This window comes from Pseudophryne corroboree, chromosome 6 (genome assembly GCF_028390025.1).
Source record: "Pseudophryne corroboree isolate aPseCor3 chromosome 6, aPseCor3.hap2, whole genome shotgun sequence".
Lineage (NCBI taxonomy): Eukaryota > Metazoa > Chordata > Amphibia > Anura > Myobatrachidae > Pseudophryne > Pseudophryne corroboree.
This window is the reverse complement of record NC_086449.1, coordinates 325,619,303-325,636,486: the sequence shown is the minus strand read 5'-3', so window position 1 is coordinate 325,636,486 and position 17,184 is coordinate 325,619,303. Positions and strand designations below refer to the sequence as shown.

Genomic DNA, 17,184 nt, shown 5'->3' with positions numbered 1-17,184 from the left:
GCCCACACTATTAAACTCTTAAAGTGCCAATGGCTCCTGGTGGACTCGTCTATACCCCATGGTACTAATATGGACCCCAGCATCCTCTAGGACGTAAGAGAAACAGGCATTGATACACACGGATAGGCAGGGCTTCCAAGAGAAATCCTGGGCCCCGGTACAACAACAATTCCCAGGCCCCCTGGAGTGGGTGTGGCCACAGTATGTAATATATATATATATATATATATATATATATATACCTCCAATAGAAAAAGGCACTCTGCAGACTCTGTATTAGGGCCCTCATTCAGAGTTGATCGCACCAAGCAACTTTTTGCTGCTGGTGCGATCAACTAATCTCCGCCTATGGGGGAGTGTATTTTAGCATAGCAGGGCTGCGAACGCTTGTGCAGCCCTGCTATGCTAAAAAGGTTTCCTGCAAAACAAGACCAGCCCTGGACATACTTACCCTGTGCGATGGATCCAGCGATGATGGGCTCGGCTTTGACGTCAGACATCCGCCCTCCGTTCGTCTGGACATGCCAGTCACCATATCTCCCTTGGCACTTAGCATGCCTGCGGTCAGAAGACTGACAGTAGCAACCAGATGGTTCCTGACACCTTTTCAGTGTGTATACTAACCCTCCCTCTCTATCCCTTCTCATTTGCAACGTAACCCTAACGCAAACCCCCCCCCCCCCCCCTCCCCCTCCGGAGCTTAACCCTAACTCTCCCTCTAGTGCCTAAACTTATTGCACACTGAAGAAGTCAGCATGTTCACTTCTTTCATGAACTCGTTAAGGAGCTAAGCAAAGGTCAGTGGAGAGCCATGATCTTCCACGACTACAAGAATAGCCTGTGATAAAAGGAGAATATTGACCAACTGCAAGCTACTTTTGGGAAGGAAACACTGTCCTGAACCACTGTGAGTGATTTGCAGAATTTCAGCGTGACAGACGGTCCCTGGAAGACGAGGAGTGCTGCAGCCGACCTGTGTTTGCCATCATCGAGGACAGCGTTGCTGCCATGCGGGCAACAGGAGAGGTGGACACCAGGGTGACCGTTGCCCACTTAGAAAAGGAGATAGGCATATCATCGGGATCCATCGAATTGATACTTCATGAAGAGCATGGCCTGAGCAAGGTTTCTACATGCTGCACTCTTTTTGTATGGGCTCAATGGGCAGTTGCACAAGGGCCCCAGAAGTATAGAGAAATACAACTTCAAAGCAGTGGTCCCCATCCGAATCTGTTAATTGCTCTTCCCAGCCAGATATCTCGGGTTCTGTCTGACTTATAGTTTTCTGAGGGTATACTCCAAAAGCTGTAACTCTCCCCTTTCAGTGGACACTGGCAGCTTATCTCTACTATGCCCAGAACCAGAGATATCAGCCTTCCAGCAGCTGGTCCCAGCTCCAGCTCCCCACGCCTGGTATGCAGTTTTATATTTTCGTCGGTGGATTGCTCTGGCTCTTGAACTCTGATCCCCAAGTCCCCAGTACCTCCTGAAAAGTGGGACTCTCTAGTTTTTTATCCCATTGAAAGCTAAAAAATCTATTTCTAGTAATTGGAGATATCTGCAGTCAAGTAAGCTGCCATCCCACCGGAAAATGATTACTATTAAGCCCAATCCACTATACACCATGGCCCTGTGTGTTAAACACCCCCTACCACCCTGGAAGTGATGTACTGGGCCCCCTTCTACAGTTTAGTGTTCTCCCTTCCGCCCCATTTCCCACCATCTGTGCAGTAAAGGAGCAATTAGCAAATATTATAAGTGGAAGATAGAACACCCCCTACCGCCCGTGGGACATAAAAGCTACCACTGATAGCACCCCCCACCCCTACCGCTGAAGGTGGAGCCGTAACTAGACTTTTTGGTGCCCTGTGTCAGAAAGAGAATTCTATATATATATATATATATATATTAAGCACACACATTCATAGAACACTGCAAAAAAATCAGCTTTACACCACATTCATGCACTTAACCCGAGAGCTCACCGCCATACAGCCACAATACCCCTCATTAAATAACACATTTCAACATACTGCCACACCCAGGACTCAAACCCACAACCTGCTGCATCCCAGCCAAACACCCCTCCTACCGAGCCACTTGATCCCGCATAAAAACTATGAGATTTCTAATTAAATGAAGTTAGCTGTTACCTGTATAAAAAATAACCAGCACCATAATCGAGCAGCTCCATGCAGTGTGCAGCCACACATCCAGTCCCTTGCAGCCACACACTACACAGATCTGCCCAGCTGTAACGCTGATCACCCCTCACAAAGTTCAAGGTAAGCTTAAAATATTTAAAACTCTCCAGCTTGAAATTCTCTAGCTTTCTATGCAAGGGCAGATACAGTAGCTCAATGAATAGAGGGCCTAGGGGGTAATTCAGACCTGATCGTAGCTGCAAATTTGTTAGCAGCTGGGCAAAACCATGGTGGTCATTCCGAGTTGTTCGCTCGTTGCAGATTTTCGCTATACAGCGATCAGGCAAAAATCGGCATTTCTGCGCATGCACATGGGCTGCAGTGCGTACGCGCAAAGTACGTTTACTCAAAACTATGCAATTTTACACAGGTCCGAGCGACGCTTTTCAGTCGCACTGCTGATCGGTGAGTGATTGACAGGAAGTGGGTGTTTCTGGGTGGTAACTTGGCGTTTTCTGGGAGTGTGCTAAAAAAACGCAGGCATGTCAGGTAAAAACGCAGGCATGCCTGGGGAAACGGGGGAGTGGCTGGCCGAACGCAGGGCGTGTTTGTGACGTCAAACCAGGAACCAAACAGTCTGCAGTGATCGCAATCTAGGAGTAGGTCTGGAGCTACTCAGAAACTGCAGGGAAATATTTAATAGCAGAACTGCTAACCTTTCGTTAGCAATTCTGCTAAGCTAAGATACGCTCCCAGAGGGCGACGGCCTAGCGTTTGCAATGCTGCTAAAAGCAGCTAACGAGTGAACAGCTCGGAATGAGGGCCCATGTGCACTGCAGGGGGGGGGGGGGATATAACATGTGCAGAGAGAGTTAGATTTGGGTGGGGTGTGTTCAAACTGAATTCTAAATTGCAGTGTAAAAATAAAGCAGCCAGTATTTACCCTGCACAGAAACAAAATAACCCACCCAAATCTAACTCTCTCTGCACATGTTATATCTGCCTCCCTGCAGTGCACATGGTTTGCCCATTAGCTAACAAATCTGCTGCTGCGTTCAGATCTTAATTAGGCCCACAGTGTCCGACTGCAATGGCAACGGGTTCGAATCCCGGGCCAGTAGTGCACACAGGGGGGTGGTTTCTGAGCGATCGCAATCGTGACTGCGGAGCAGCAGCAGAGAGCTACGTAGCTCTCTGCACTGAGAATGTCCAGGGGAAATTGCTGGCTGCACGTGCTCAGCCACAGCATCCTCACAGGACTGCCAGTCTGCTGCTCCAGCCTCCCAGCCCCTGGTGGAAGGGTAACTACAGGTAGACGCTACCCTGGTGGTATGTATACCACCATAAATGTATACAATGAATTGGCACTCCGCAATGTACACAAAACCAATTAGACTCTGGTGGCCGCTCACCAGTTGTGGGCGGGCTGCCCCAACAAGACAACAATGTGATAAGAAAAAAGAAAATGGGAGCGCTGAGTCTAATGAATGGATTTATTAATAAAACAATGTATCCTTTTAATACATATGACACATGGATGAACAATAAAATATCCTAAATACAGAATGAAATATATAATGGTAGTGGTGATAAAGATCATATAGGAAAATGGTTACTTGGACTGCAATTGATTAATCTGAAATAAATGTGTATTAATAAAAGTCTTTATAAATTAATTCTAAAATAGCGCTCATGTGAAATAAAGTGTTCTTTCAGCCGTGTATCCACAGGCTGAAAATCAATGTTAATGAGAGACTACTGAGAGGTACCACTGACAATAAATGATCACTGATGTTGAAGTGAATGCAGTCTCTCCTCTCCTTAAACACATATGAGCCCCGCTGAGATGTAGGAAGTGGCTCAGCTGAGCCGAGCGGGCAGTGTCTCACTGATGGAAAAAGAGCTGCCGATACAAAGCTGAGATTAGGTGGACCAAACGTTGCTGGTTGGAAAAGGGCGATCTCTCCTATTGGCCCTCATTCCGAGTTGTTCGCTCGTTATTTTTCTTCGCATCGGCGCGATTTTCCACTAACTGCGCATGCGCAATGTTCGCACTGCGACTGCGCCAAGTAAATTTGCTATTAAGTTAGGTATTTTACTCAAGGCATTACGAGGTTTTTTCTTCGTTCTGGTGATCGGAGTGTGATTGACAGGAAGTGGGTGTTTCTGGGCGGAAACTGGCCGTTTTATGGGTGTGTGCGAAAAAACGCTGTCGTTTCTGGGAAAAACGCGGCAGTGGCTGGAGAAACGGGGGAGTGTCTGGGCGAACGCTGGGTGTGTTTGTGACGTCAAACCAGGAACGAAACTGACTGAACTGATCACAGTGGCAGAGTAAGTCTCGAGCTACTCAGAAACTGCTAAGAAATTTCTATTCGCAATTTTGAGAATCTTTCGTTCGCAATTCTGCTATGCTAAGATTCACTCCCAGTAGGCAGCGGCTTAGCGTGTGCAATGCTGCTAAAAGCAGCTTGCGAGCGAACAACTCGGAATGAGGGCCATTGTGCGCTGACTTTAGTCTGTCCGATAGATGAAAGTCTTTCAAATGTGGACGCTGTACTGAGCCGGGTGTGCAACGGCTCGATGCAGTAAAGTACAGACAGCCGTGCCGCTGGGTGAATGTCCTATATATATATATATATATATATATATATATATACACACATAGCCATGGAAATCCCCCTGAATAAATCTTACGTTTGCCACTGCGGGCACATCTGCATCCTGAAATGTAATAAAGGACAGTGCGACTGAACAACAAAGAGCTATCAAGTCAACTCCATGAATGCTGTATAGGTATTAGCGACAAAAGGGGTGGGGGTAAGAGAAAGGGGCGGCCAGGAGATGCTGGGCTTCAAAAAGGGGGGAAGCCACAAGTGAAAGTAATTAGATAATTGACAAATGCTGCCAACAGCGCCCCCCATACTGCAGAACTATGTGCAGTGCACACTCCGTACACAACTAGTTACGGTCCTGGCTGGACCGTAACCCAGGGGCCTACATTGCTTTGCCCAGGGGCCTACATTGCTGTTAACACGGCCTTGACACTGGATGCCCCATCAGCTAACTCGAGAGTAGGAGGAGCTCTATTGTGGACTAGGATACAATCCTTTTTATTAGGACACATTTTTTTCAACTGTAGCTAGATTTATTCTCTTTTGAGAATTCCTATGGGGTAAAAGTGCATACGTGACCTCCATTAGGTGATGTCATGACCTCACACCACAAGTGGAGTCATACTGCATTGACTATGCATGCTACTGTATGTAAGCATATTTCACAATAAATATAAATATATATACTACACAATGAGTGGAATGCATCAATTTAGTTTTTTTTCCCCTAGAGAAGAGTCTGCTTCCAGGATCCGAAGGAATTTGTAAAGACATTCATCCACAGACCAATGTTTTAGATGAACATCTGTACACAGAGGTGATCTGGTTGGATTGCGTTGAATACTGATTGGTTTTATCTCCAGCCCCTGAATTGGTTCTGACATATTTGTTTATGTTATACGATCTGTTCATCGGATATTGTACATGTGTAACACGTTTTATGCAGCTATGTCCCTGATGAAGTCCGAAGGGATGAAACACATAAAATTAGTGTGCTGTAATGTTCTACACTAAAGGGCCCACTATGACAAGCTCGCACCCTCTCAAAAGGTGGGAGAAGTGGTTGGGAAGGTCTACCCGGTTGGTATCCTTGACAAGCATCTATATATTGTTCTATGGTTTATTCCTAAAAGTATCCATGTGACTGGTCATCTTATTTCGAAGCCATTCCATTTGAAGTCATCCAAGGAAAATCTGGCCAAAAAGGACACCGATTGGGTACATCAAGGTTTCGAGATGCTACTAATTTAATACACAGGACCCCGAACATCTCTAAATTTTATTGATTGAATCCCTTTAAAGGTGTTTAACATGATAAAATTATTTTAAAAGTGATATAATTTATAAGAGTTACATCTGTTTATTGTTGAACACCCTCTTGGCAACTATTAAAATAAGAATTTACTCACCGGTAATTCTATTTCTCGTAGTCCGTAGTGGATGCTGGGAACTCCGTAAGGACCATGGGGAATAGCGGCTCCGCAGGAGACTGAGCACAACTAAGAAATATTTAGGACTACCTGGTGTGCACTGGCTCCTCCCTCTATGCCCCTCCTCCAGACCTCAGTTAGGAAACTGTGCCCGGAAGAGCTGACACAATAAGGAAGGGATTTGGAATCCCGGGTTAGACTCATACCAGCCACACCAATCACACCGTACAACTCGTGATACTATATCCAGTTAACAGTATGAACAACAACTGAGCCTCACGAACAGATGGCTCATAACAATAACCCTTTAGTTAGGCAATAACTATATACAAGTATTGCAGACAATCCGCACTTGGGATGGGCGCCCAGCATCCACTACGGACTACGAGAAATAGAATTACCGGTGAGTAAATTCTTATTTTCTCTGACGTCCTAGTGGATGCTGGGAACTCCGTAAAGACCATGGGGATTATACCAAAGCTCCCAAACGGGCGGGAGAGTGCGGATGACTCTGCAGCACCGAATAAGCAAACTCAAGGTCCTCCTCCGCCAGGGTATCAAACTTGTAGAACTTAGCAAATGTGTTTGAACCCGACCAAGTAGCAGCTCGGCAAAGTTGTAAAGCCGAGACCCCTCGGGCAGCCGCCCAAGAAGAGCCCACTTTCCTCGTGGAATGGGCTTTTACAGATTTAGGATGCGGCAGTCCAGCCGCAGAATGTGCAAGTTGAATCGTACTACAGATCCAGCGAGCAATAGACTGCTTTGAAGCAGGAGCACCCAGCTTGTTGGGCGCATACAGGATAAATAGCGAGTCCGTTTTCCTGACTCCAGCCGTCCTGGAAACATAGATTTTCAGGGCCCTGACTACGTCCAGCAACTTGGAATCCTCCAAGACCTTAGTAGCCGCAGGCACCACAATAGGTTGGTTCAAATGAAAAGCTGATACCACCTTAGGAAGAAATTGGGGACGAGTCCTCAATTCCACCCTATTTATATGGAAAATCAGATAAGGGCTTTTACATGACAAAGCCGCCAATTCTGACACACGCCTGGCCGAAGCCAAGGCCAACAGCATGACCACTTTCCACGTGAGATATTTTAGTTCCACGGTTTTAAGTGGCTCAAACCAATGTGACTTAAGGAAATCCAACACCACGTTGAGATCCCAAGGTGCCACTGGAGGCACAAAAGGGGGCTGAATATGCAGCACTCCTTTAACAAACGTCTGAACTTCAGGCAGTGAAGCCAGTTCTTTTTGGAAGAAAATCGACAGAGCCGAAATCTGGACCTTAATGGAACCTAATTTGAGGCCCATAGTCACCCCTGATTGTAGGAAGTGCAGAAATCGACCCAGCTGAAATTCCTCCGTTGGGGCCCTTCTGGCCTCACAGCACGCAACATATTTTCGCCATATGCGGTGATAATGGTTTGCGGTCACCTCCTTCCTAGCTTTAATCAGCGTAGGGATGACTTCCTCCGGAATGCCCTTTTCCTTCAGGATCCGGCGTTCAACCGCCATTCCGTCAAACGCAGTCGCGGTAAGTCTTGGAACAGACAGGGACCCTGCTGCAGCAGGTCCTGTCTGAGCGGCAGAGGCCATGGGTCCTCTGAGATCATTTCTTGAAGTTCTGGGTACCAAGCTCTTCTTGGCCAATCCGGAACCACAAGTATAGTTCTTACTCCTCTCCTTCTTATTATTCTCAGTACCTTGGGTATGAGAGGCAGAGGAGGGAACACATAAACCGACTGGTACACCCACGGTGTCACTAGAGCGTCCACAGCTATCGCCTGAGGGTCCCTTGACCTGGCGCAATATCTTTTTAGCTTTTTGTTGAGGCGGGACGCCATCATGTCCACCTGTGGCCTTTCCCAACGGTGTACAACCATTTGGAAGACTTCTGGATGAAGTCCCCACTCTCCCGGGTGGAGGTCGTGCCTGCTGAGGAAGTCTGCTTCCCAGTTGTCCACTCCCGGAATGAACACTGCTGACAGTGCTAACACATGATTTTCCGCCCAACGGAGAATCCTTGTGGCTTCTGCCATCGCCATCCTGCTTCTTGTGCCGCCCTGACGGTTTACATGGGCGACCGCCGTGATGTTGTCTGACTGGATCAGCACCGGCTGGTGTTGAAGCAGGGGTCTTGCCTGACTTAGGGCATTGTAAATGGCCCTTAGTTCCAGAATATTTATGTGTAGGGAAGTCTCCTGACCTGTCCATAGGCCTTGGAAGTTTCTTCCCTGTGTGACTGCCCCCCAACCTCGAAGGCTGGCATCCGTGGTCACCAGGACCCAGTCCTGTATGCCGAATCTGCGGCCCTCTAGAAGATGAGCACTCTGCAGCCACCACAACAGCGACACCCTGGTCCTTGGAGACAGGGTTATCAGCCGATGCATCTGAAGATGCGATCCGGACCACTTGTCCAACAGATCCCACTGAAAGATCCTTGCATGGAACCTTCCGAATGGAATTGCTTCGTAAGAAGCCACCATCTTTCCCAGGACTCGCGTGCAGTGGTGCACCGACACCTGTTTTGGTTTTAGGAGGTCTCTGACTAGAGATGACAACTCCTTGGCCTTCTCCTCCGGGAGAAACACTTTTTTCTGTTCTGTGTCCAGAACCATCCCCAGGAACAGTAGACGCGTTGTAGGAACCAGCTACGACTTTAGAATATTCAGGATCCAGCCGTGCTGTTGTAGCACTTCTCGAGCTAGTGCTACTCCGATCAACAACTGTTCCCTGGACCTCGCCTTTATAAGGAGATCGTCCAAGTACGGGATAATTAAAACTCCCATTTTCCGAAGGAGTATCATCATTTCGGCCATTACCTTGGTAAATACCCTCGGTGCCGTGGACAGACCAAACGGCAACGTCTGGAATTGGTAATGACAGTCCTGTACCACAAATCTGAGGTACTCCTGGTGAGGAGGGTAAATGGGGACATGCAGGTAAGCATCCTTGATGTCCAGTGATACCATGTAATCCCCCTCGTCCAGGCTTGCAATCACCCCTCTGAGCGATTCCATCTTGAACTTGAACCTTCGTATATAAGTGTTCAAGGATTTTAAATTTAAAATGGGTCTCACCGAACCGTCCGGTTTCGGTACCACAAACACTGTGGAATAGTAACCCCGTCCTTGTTGAAGGAGGGGTACCTTGATTATCACCTGCTGAGAATACAGCTTGTGAATCGCCTCCAGCACTGCCTCCCTGTTCGGGGGAGCTGTCGGCAAGGCAGATTTGAGGAAACGGCGAGGGGGAGACGTCTCGAATTCCAGCTTGTACCCCAGAGATACTACCTGCAGAATCCAGGGATCCACCCGTGAGCGAGCCCACTGGTCGCTGAAGTTCTTGAGACGGGCCCCCACCGTACCTGGCTCCGCCTGTGGAGCCCCAGCGTCATGCGGTGGACTTAGAGGAAGCGGGGGAGGACTTTTGTTCCTGGGAACTGGCTGTATGTTGCAGCTTTTTCCCTCTACCTCTGCCTCTGGGCAGAAAGGACGCGCCTCTAACCTGCTTGCCTTTCTGGGGCCGAAAGGACTGTACCTGATAATACGGTGCTTTCTTTGGCTGTGTGGGAACATGGGGTAAAAATGCTGACTTCCCAGCTGTCGCTGTGGAAACGAGGTCCGAGAGACCATCCCCAAACAACTCCTCACCCTTGTAAGGCAAAACTTCCATGTGCCTTTTAGAATCTGCATCTCCTGTCCACTGCCGAGTCCACAATCCTCTCCTGGCAGAAATGGACATTGCGTTTATTTTAGATGCCAGCCGGCAAATATCCCTCTGTGCATCTCTCATGTATAAGACAGCGTCTTTAATATGCTCTACGGTTAGCAATATAGTGTCCCTGTCTAGGGTATCAATGTTTTCCGACAGGGAATCTGACCACGCAGCTGCAGCACTGCACATCCATGCTGAAGCAATAGCCGGTCTCAGTATAATTCCTGAGTGTGTATATACAGACTTCAGGATAGCCTCCTGCTTTCTATCTGCAGGCTCCTTTAGGGCGGCCATGTCTGGAGATGGTAGTGCCACCTTTTTTGACAGACGTGTGAGCGCTTTATCCACCCTAGGGGATGTCTCCCAACGTGACCTGTCCTCTGGCGGGAAAGGGTACGCCATTAGTAACTTTTTAGAAATTACCAGTTTCTTATCGGGGGAAGCCCACGCTTCTTCACACACTTCATTTAATTCATCAGATGGGGGAAAAACCACTGGTAGCTTTTTCTCCCCAAACATAATACCCTTTTTTGTGGTACCTGGGGTAACATCAGAAATGTGCAACACATTTTTCATTGCCATAATCATATAACGAGTGGCTCTATTGGAATGTACACTAGTCTCATCGTCGTCGACACTGGACTCAGTATCCGTGTCGACATCTGTGTCTGCCATCTGAGGTAATGGGCGTTTTAGAGCCCCTGATGGCTTTTGAGACGCCTGGGCAGGCACGGGCTGAGCAGCCGGCTGTCCCACATCTACTATGTCGTCAAACCTTTTATGTAAGGAGTTGACACTGTCGCGTAATTCCTTCCACATGTCCATCCATTCAGGTGTCGACCCCGCAGGGGGTGACATCACATTTATCGGCACCTGCTCCGCCTCCACATAAGCCTCCTCATCAAACATGTCGACACAGCCGTACCGACACACCGCACACACACAGGGAATGCTCTGACTGAGGACAGGACCCCACAAAGTCCTTTGGGGAGACAGAGAGAGAGTATGCCAGCACACACCAGAGCGCTATATAATGCAGGGATACACACTACACACAGTGATTTTTCCCCTATAGCTGCTATAATACACAGTTTTGCGCCTCAATTTAGTGCCCCCCCTCTCTTTTTTACCCTATTGAGCCTGGAAACTGCAGGGGAGAGCCTTGGGAGCGTCCTTCCAGCGGAGCTGTGAGAGGAAATGGCGCCAGTGTGCTGAGGGAGATAGCCCCGCCCCCTTCACGGCGGACTTCTCCCGCTTTTTTCAGGATATTTTTGGCAGGAAATTTTACACATATATAGTCTTACTGACTATATTATGTGTTTATTTGCCAAGCTAAGGTATTTTTATTGCAGCCCAGGGCGCCCCCCTCCGGAATGCCGTTTTCCTTCAGGATCCGGTGTTCAACCGCCACGCCGTCAAACGCAGCCGCGGTAAGTCTTGGAACAGACAGGGCCCCTGCTGCAGCAGGTCCTGTCTGAGCGGCAGAGGCCATGGGTCCTCTGACATCATTACTTGAAGTTCCGGGTACCAAGCTCTTCTTGGCCAATCCGGAACAATGAGTATAGTTCTTACTCCTCTTCTCCTTATTATCCTCAGTACCTTTGGTATGAGAGGAAGAGGAGGGAACACATAAGCCGACCGGTACACCCATGGTGTCACTAGAGCGTCCACAGCTATCGCCTGCGGGTCTCTCGACCTGGCGCAATATCTTTCTAGCTTTTTGTTTAGGCGGGACGCAATCATGTCCACCTGTGGCCTTTCCAAACGGTTTCCAATCAGTTGGAAGACTTCTGGATGAAGTCCCCACTCTCCCGGGTGGAGGTCGTGCCTGCTGAGGAAGTCTGCTTCCCAGTTGTCCACTCCCGGAATGAACACTGCTGACAGTGCTAACACGTGATTTTCCGCCCATCGGAGAATCCTTGTGGCTTCTGCCATCGCCGTCCTGCTTCTCGTGCCGCCTTGTTGGTTTACATGGGCGACCGCCGTGATGTTGTCTGACTGGACCAGTACCGGCTGGTTTTGAAGCAGGGGTTTTGCCTGACTTAGGGCATTGTAAATGGCCCTCAGCTCCAGAATATTTATGTGCAGGGAAGTCTCCAGACTTGACCATAGTCCTTGGAAGTTTCTTCCCTGTGTGACTGCCCCCCAGCCTCGAAGGCTGGCATCCGTGGTCACCAGGACCCAGTCCTGTATGCCGAATCTGCGGCCCTCTTGAAGATGAGCACTCTGCAGCCAACACAGCAGAGACACCCTGGTCCTTGGAGACAGGGTTATCAGCCGATGCATCTGAAGATGCGATCCGGACCACTTGTCCAACAGGTCCCACTGAAAGGTTCTTGCATGGAACCTGCCGAATGGAATTGCTTCGTAGGAAGCTACCATCTTTCCCAGGATCCGCGTGCAGTGATGCACCGACACCTGTTTTGGTTTTAGGAGGCCTCTGACTAGAGATGACAGCTCCTTGGCTTTCTCCTCCGGGAGAAACACTTTTTTCTGTTCTGTGTCCAGAACCATCCCCAGGAACAGTAGACGTGTCGCAGGGACCAGCTGTGACTTTGGAATATTTAGAATCCAGCCGTGCTGTTGTAGCACCTCCCGAGATCATGCTACCCCGACCAACAACTGCTCCCTGGACCTCGCCTTTATCAGGAGATCGTCCAAGTACGGGATAATTAAAACTCCCTTCTTTCGTCCTTGTTGAAGTAGGGGCACCTTTACTATCACCTGCTGGGAATACAGCTTGTGAATTGCCTCTATCACTGCCTCCCTGCCTGAGGGAGTTGTTGGCAAGGCAGATTTGAGGAAACGGCGGGGGGGAGACGTCTCGAATTCCAGCTTGTACCCCTGAGATACTACTTGAAAGATCCAGGGATCCACCCGTGAGCGAGCCCACTGATCGCTGAAATTTTTGAGACGGGCCCCCACCGTACCTGGCTCCGCCTGTGGAGCCCCAGCGTCATGCTGTGGACTTAGAGGAAGCGGGTGAGGACTTTTGCTCCTGGGAACTGGCTGTATGCTGCAGCTTCTTCCCTCTACCTCTGCCTCTGGGCAGAAAGGACGCGCCTTTAACCCGCTTGCCCTTATTGGGCCGAAAGCACTGTACCTGATAATACGGTGCTTTCTTTGGCTGTGAGGGAACATGGGGTAAAAATGTAGACTTCCCAGCTGTTGCTGTGGAAACGAGGTCCGAGAGACCATCCCCGAACAACTCCTCACCCTTATAAGGCAAAACTTCCATGTGCCTTTTAGAATCTGCATCTCCTGTCCACTGCCGAGTCCATAACCCTCTCCTGGCAGAAATGGACATTGCACTTATTTTAGATGCCAGCCGGCAAATATCCCTCTGTGCATCCCTCATGTATAAGAGTGCGTCTTTAATATGCTCTACGGTTAGCAATATAGTGTCCCTGTCTAGGGTATCAATATTTTCCGACAGGGAATCTGACCACGCAGCTGCAGCACTGCACATCCATGCTGAAGCAATAGCTGGTCTCAGTATAACACCTGTGTGTGTATATACAGACTTCAGGATAGCCTCCTGCTTTCTATCAGCAGGTTCCTTCAGGGCGGCCGTATCCGGAGACGGTAGTGCCACCTTCTTTGACAAGCGTGTGAGCGCTTTATCCACCCTAGGGGATGTTTCCCAACGTGACCTATCCTCTGGCGGGAAAGGGTACGCCATTAGTAACCGCTTAGAAATTACCAGTTTCTTATCGGGGGAAGCCCACGCTTCTTCACACACTTCATTTAATTCCTCAGATGGAGGAAAAACAACTGGTAGTTTTTTCTCTCCAAACATAATACCCTTTTTTGTGGTACCTGGGGTAACATCAGAAATATGCAACACATTTTTCATTGCCTCAATCATATAACGTGTGGCCCTATTGGAAGTTACATTAGTCTCATCGTCGTCGACACTGGAGTCAGTATCCGTGTCGACATCTGTGTCTGCCATCTGAGGTAGCGGGCGTTTTAGAGCCCCTGATGGCTTTTGAGACGCCTGGGCAGGCAAAGGCTGAGAAGCCGGCTGTCCCATATTTGGTATGTCGTCAAACCTTTTATGCAAGGAGTCGACACTGTCGCGTAATTCCTTCCACAGAACCATCCACCCAGGTGTCGACCCCGCAGGGGGTGACATCACATTTATCGGCATCTGCTCCGCCTCCACATAAGCCTCCTCATCAAACATGTCGACACAGCCGTACCGACACACCTCATACACACAGGGAATGCTCTGACAGAGGACAGGACCCCACAAAGCCCTTTGGGGAGACAGAGAGAGAGTATGCCAGCACACACCAGAGCGCTATATAACACAGGGATCCCACTATAAATGAGTATTTTTTCCCTTATAGCTGCTTATTTATATATACTGCACCTAAATTTAGTGCCCCCCCTCTCTTTTTTACCCGTATGTAGCTTGACACTGCAGAGGAGAGCCAGGGAGCGTCCTTCCAGCGGAGCTGTGAGGGAAAAATGGCGCCAGTGTGCTGAGGGAGATAGCCCCGCCCCTTTTCCGGCTGACTTCTCCCGTTTTTTCTGGAATTCTGGCAGGGGTATTTTTACACCTATATAGCCTTCCTGACTATATATGGTGTAGATTTGCCAGCCAAGGTGTATCTATTGCCCTCAGGGCGCCCCCCCCAGCGCCCCGCACCCATCAGTGACCGGAGTGTGAGGTGTGCATGAGGAGCAATGGCGCACAGCTGCAGTGCTGTGCGCTACCTTGTTGAAGACAGAAGTCTTCTGCCGCCGATTTTCCGGAACACTTCTTGCTTCTGGCTCTGTAAGGGGGCCGGCGGCGCGGCTCCGGGACCGAACGATCGAGGTCGGGTCCTGTTTTCGATCCCTCTGGAGCAATTGGTGTCCAGTAGCCTAAGAAGCCCAAGCTACCTCCAGTCAGGTAGGTTCGCTTCTTCTCCCCTTAGTCCCTCGCTGCAGTGAGTCTGTTGCCAGCAGATCTCACTGTAAAATAAAAAACCTAAAATATACTTTCTTTCTAGGAGCTCAGGAGAGCCCCTAGTGTGCATCCAGCTCAGCCGGGCACAAGATTCTAACTGAAGTCTGGAGGGGGGTCATAGTGGGAGGAGCCAGTGCACACCAGTTAGACCTAAAGCTTTCTTTATAGTTGTGCCCAGTCTCCTGCGGAGCCGCTATTCCCCATGGTCCTTACGGAGTCCCAGCATCCACTTAGGACGTCAGAGAAATGCTAGTACAGTACCAAGCAAGGATTTGATGAAAGGTGGATGCAGAAGGGTGGTTTTATTTTTGTGCAGCATCAATGAGTTTAGATTGGTGACTGGGTGGGTGTTGTGAATGTCAGTCAATAAGGTTCCTTATTGGGGGTGGTAATACAATTCAGTCCCATTCTATCCAGTCTGGGGCTGGTTCCCTATATAACCGGAGGACCCACAACTGCTGTTCTCCCTGTTACAGTGGGACCGTATCATCCTGGCATACCCTGGGCCTGGTTGTGGCTTTTGAAGAGGAACACAGTTTACTTCATACTTGCCTACTTTTGACAAAGCATTTCAGCTAGATTGTGATAGTAGCACCTAGCGCAGTGTTAATGCGGAAGTGTACTGCTACTTCTGATAGACGTCATAGAAATGAATTGCATCCAGATGTAAACAAGCCCCAAAGCAGTTCGTAAGATCTACTCGCTGATGAAGAGACACTGATACCTTTCAGGGCTTGCTCATGTATTGTGTTTTACAAGTGGTTCCATATAAGGGGAACCTTATTGACTGACTTTCACAATACCAGCCCAGCCACCAATCTAAACTGATTGACGCTGCACAAAAATAAAACCACCCTTCTGCATCCACCTTTCATCAAATCCTTGCTTAGTATTGTACTAGCATCTGTAGTTGTAACTGATTAGCGCTGGGTATTTTGCTGGCACTATTATATCCTGTGAAATCTGAACAAGGACAACAGTGCTGCTGAACTTTCTTCAATCTTCTATTATATATGATTGGCTTTTGAGACAGTAGGATTGAGCTTTTGGGGGGAAAAGCAGCAGCTGCAGCTATTAAGTTTCGCTCCATCGGGAAGGAGTAATATCTAGTTTATACCAATATTGCACTGAGCTATACATGTCAATCAGGTATTAGGGGATATAAGGGAGATTGCACATTTTTTTACTCTTAATATTAAGAGGGGAAAAAATCACTACCTCCATATATCAAAAGGACAAATGAATAAATGACACACGCTGTTCGCCATACCACGTATACATGGTTCAAGGTGTACATATCCACATAGCACTGCTTTCTGGTAACTTATGTCTCATATTTCAAGCCTGTCTCCCTTGCCTATGGGGCCGAGACCCCTATGTTACAGTTAGTACTCATGATGGCTTGATACATTCAGATTTATCGTACACATATGTAAGTAATATACATATACGTATGAAGGATACTGCATGGGCCTCGTCTTTCCCACCTGAGATCCCATGTATCAGGCACCAATGGTGTTCAGTGACCCCAGTCTCTTTGTTGTGACACCTACATATGTGCATTGTGCCATCTAGAGGCAGGGTTGACCGGATGTACCGTACATCATGCCTGGAGTTCCCACCCTTCTACTGGCCCGGCTGCTGCTGCGAGGACACTCGCTGAGCCATCCCCCCTTCTCCCAGCAGCAGCAGCGTTGCCCCGGCCAGCTGCACAGGCCACCATTGTACTGTATGTGTGATGAGAATATGACAGTACATCGCCCTCATCCTCTCCCCCTGCTATGTATACAGCTACACCATTAGACAGGATGCATAGGGTACCTCTTGTAGTCGCTGCTAAATATGCCCCCGCTGGCTGGGTCTTGTCCATATTCGGGCTCCCCCAGACTGCCCCCTTTCTCATCGCTGTACCCCGGGCTGGCGGACATGTCTCAGCACTGTGTGTGTGTGGACAGCGCCTGGCTGTATATACTGCCGCTGCTGACGTCAACAGAGGAGGTGATCTGCTGAAATCTTCCCTTCATCTTAACCCCTTTACTGCCACTAGGCTGCGTACTGTGTATGCCGGCCCCTAATCCCGCTAACAGTTCCTATCAGTGGGCAGCAGGCAATACATAGACTATATACAACACATGCTGGTCTCTGAGCCAGTCATATTTATGGTTTTACAGAAATGGAGATCCAGCATGCAGTCAGAAAGTCAGGCTCAAAATTGGATATTAAAAAACCAGGTAGAAATTGAAAAAGGGACAAAACGGCCAACTGCAATTAGCAAATACTAGTGAACATAAGATATGAGAGCAAAACCGCATACACA

At 48.7% G+C, this 17,184-nt stretch overlaps 1 protein-coding gene across 1 annotated transcript in view; it reads right to left on the bottom strand.

The window, feature by feature from the left end:
• The window catches only part of AP3B2 (adaptor related protein complex 3 subunit beta 2), a 198,906-nt gene extending 182,036 nt beyond the window's left edge, over window positions 1-16,870 (bottom strand). Inside the window, exon 1 of the mRNA XM_063926333.1 lies at window positions 16,689-16,870. Within this exon, the coding sequence (XP_063782403.1) occupies window positions 16,689-16,795 (107 nt within the window). The 5' untranslated portion in view covers window positions 16,796-16,870. The remainder of the gene's footprint in view (window positions 1-16,688) is intronic.
• Between the last annotated feature and the right edge of the window lie 314 nt (window positions 16,871-17,184).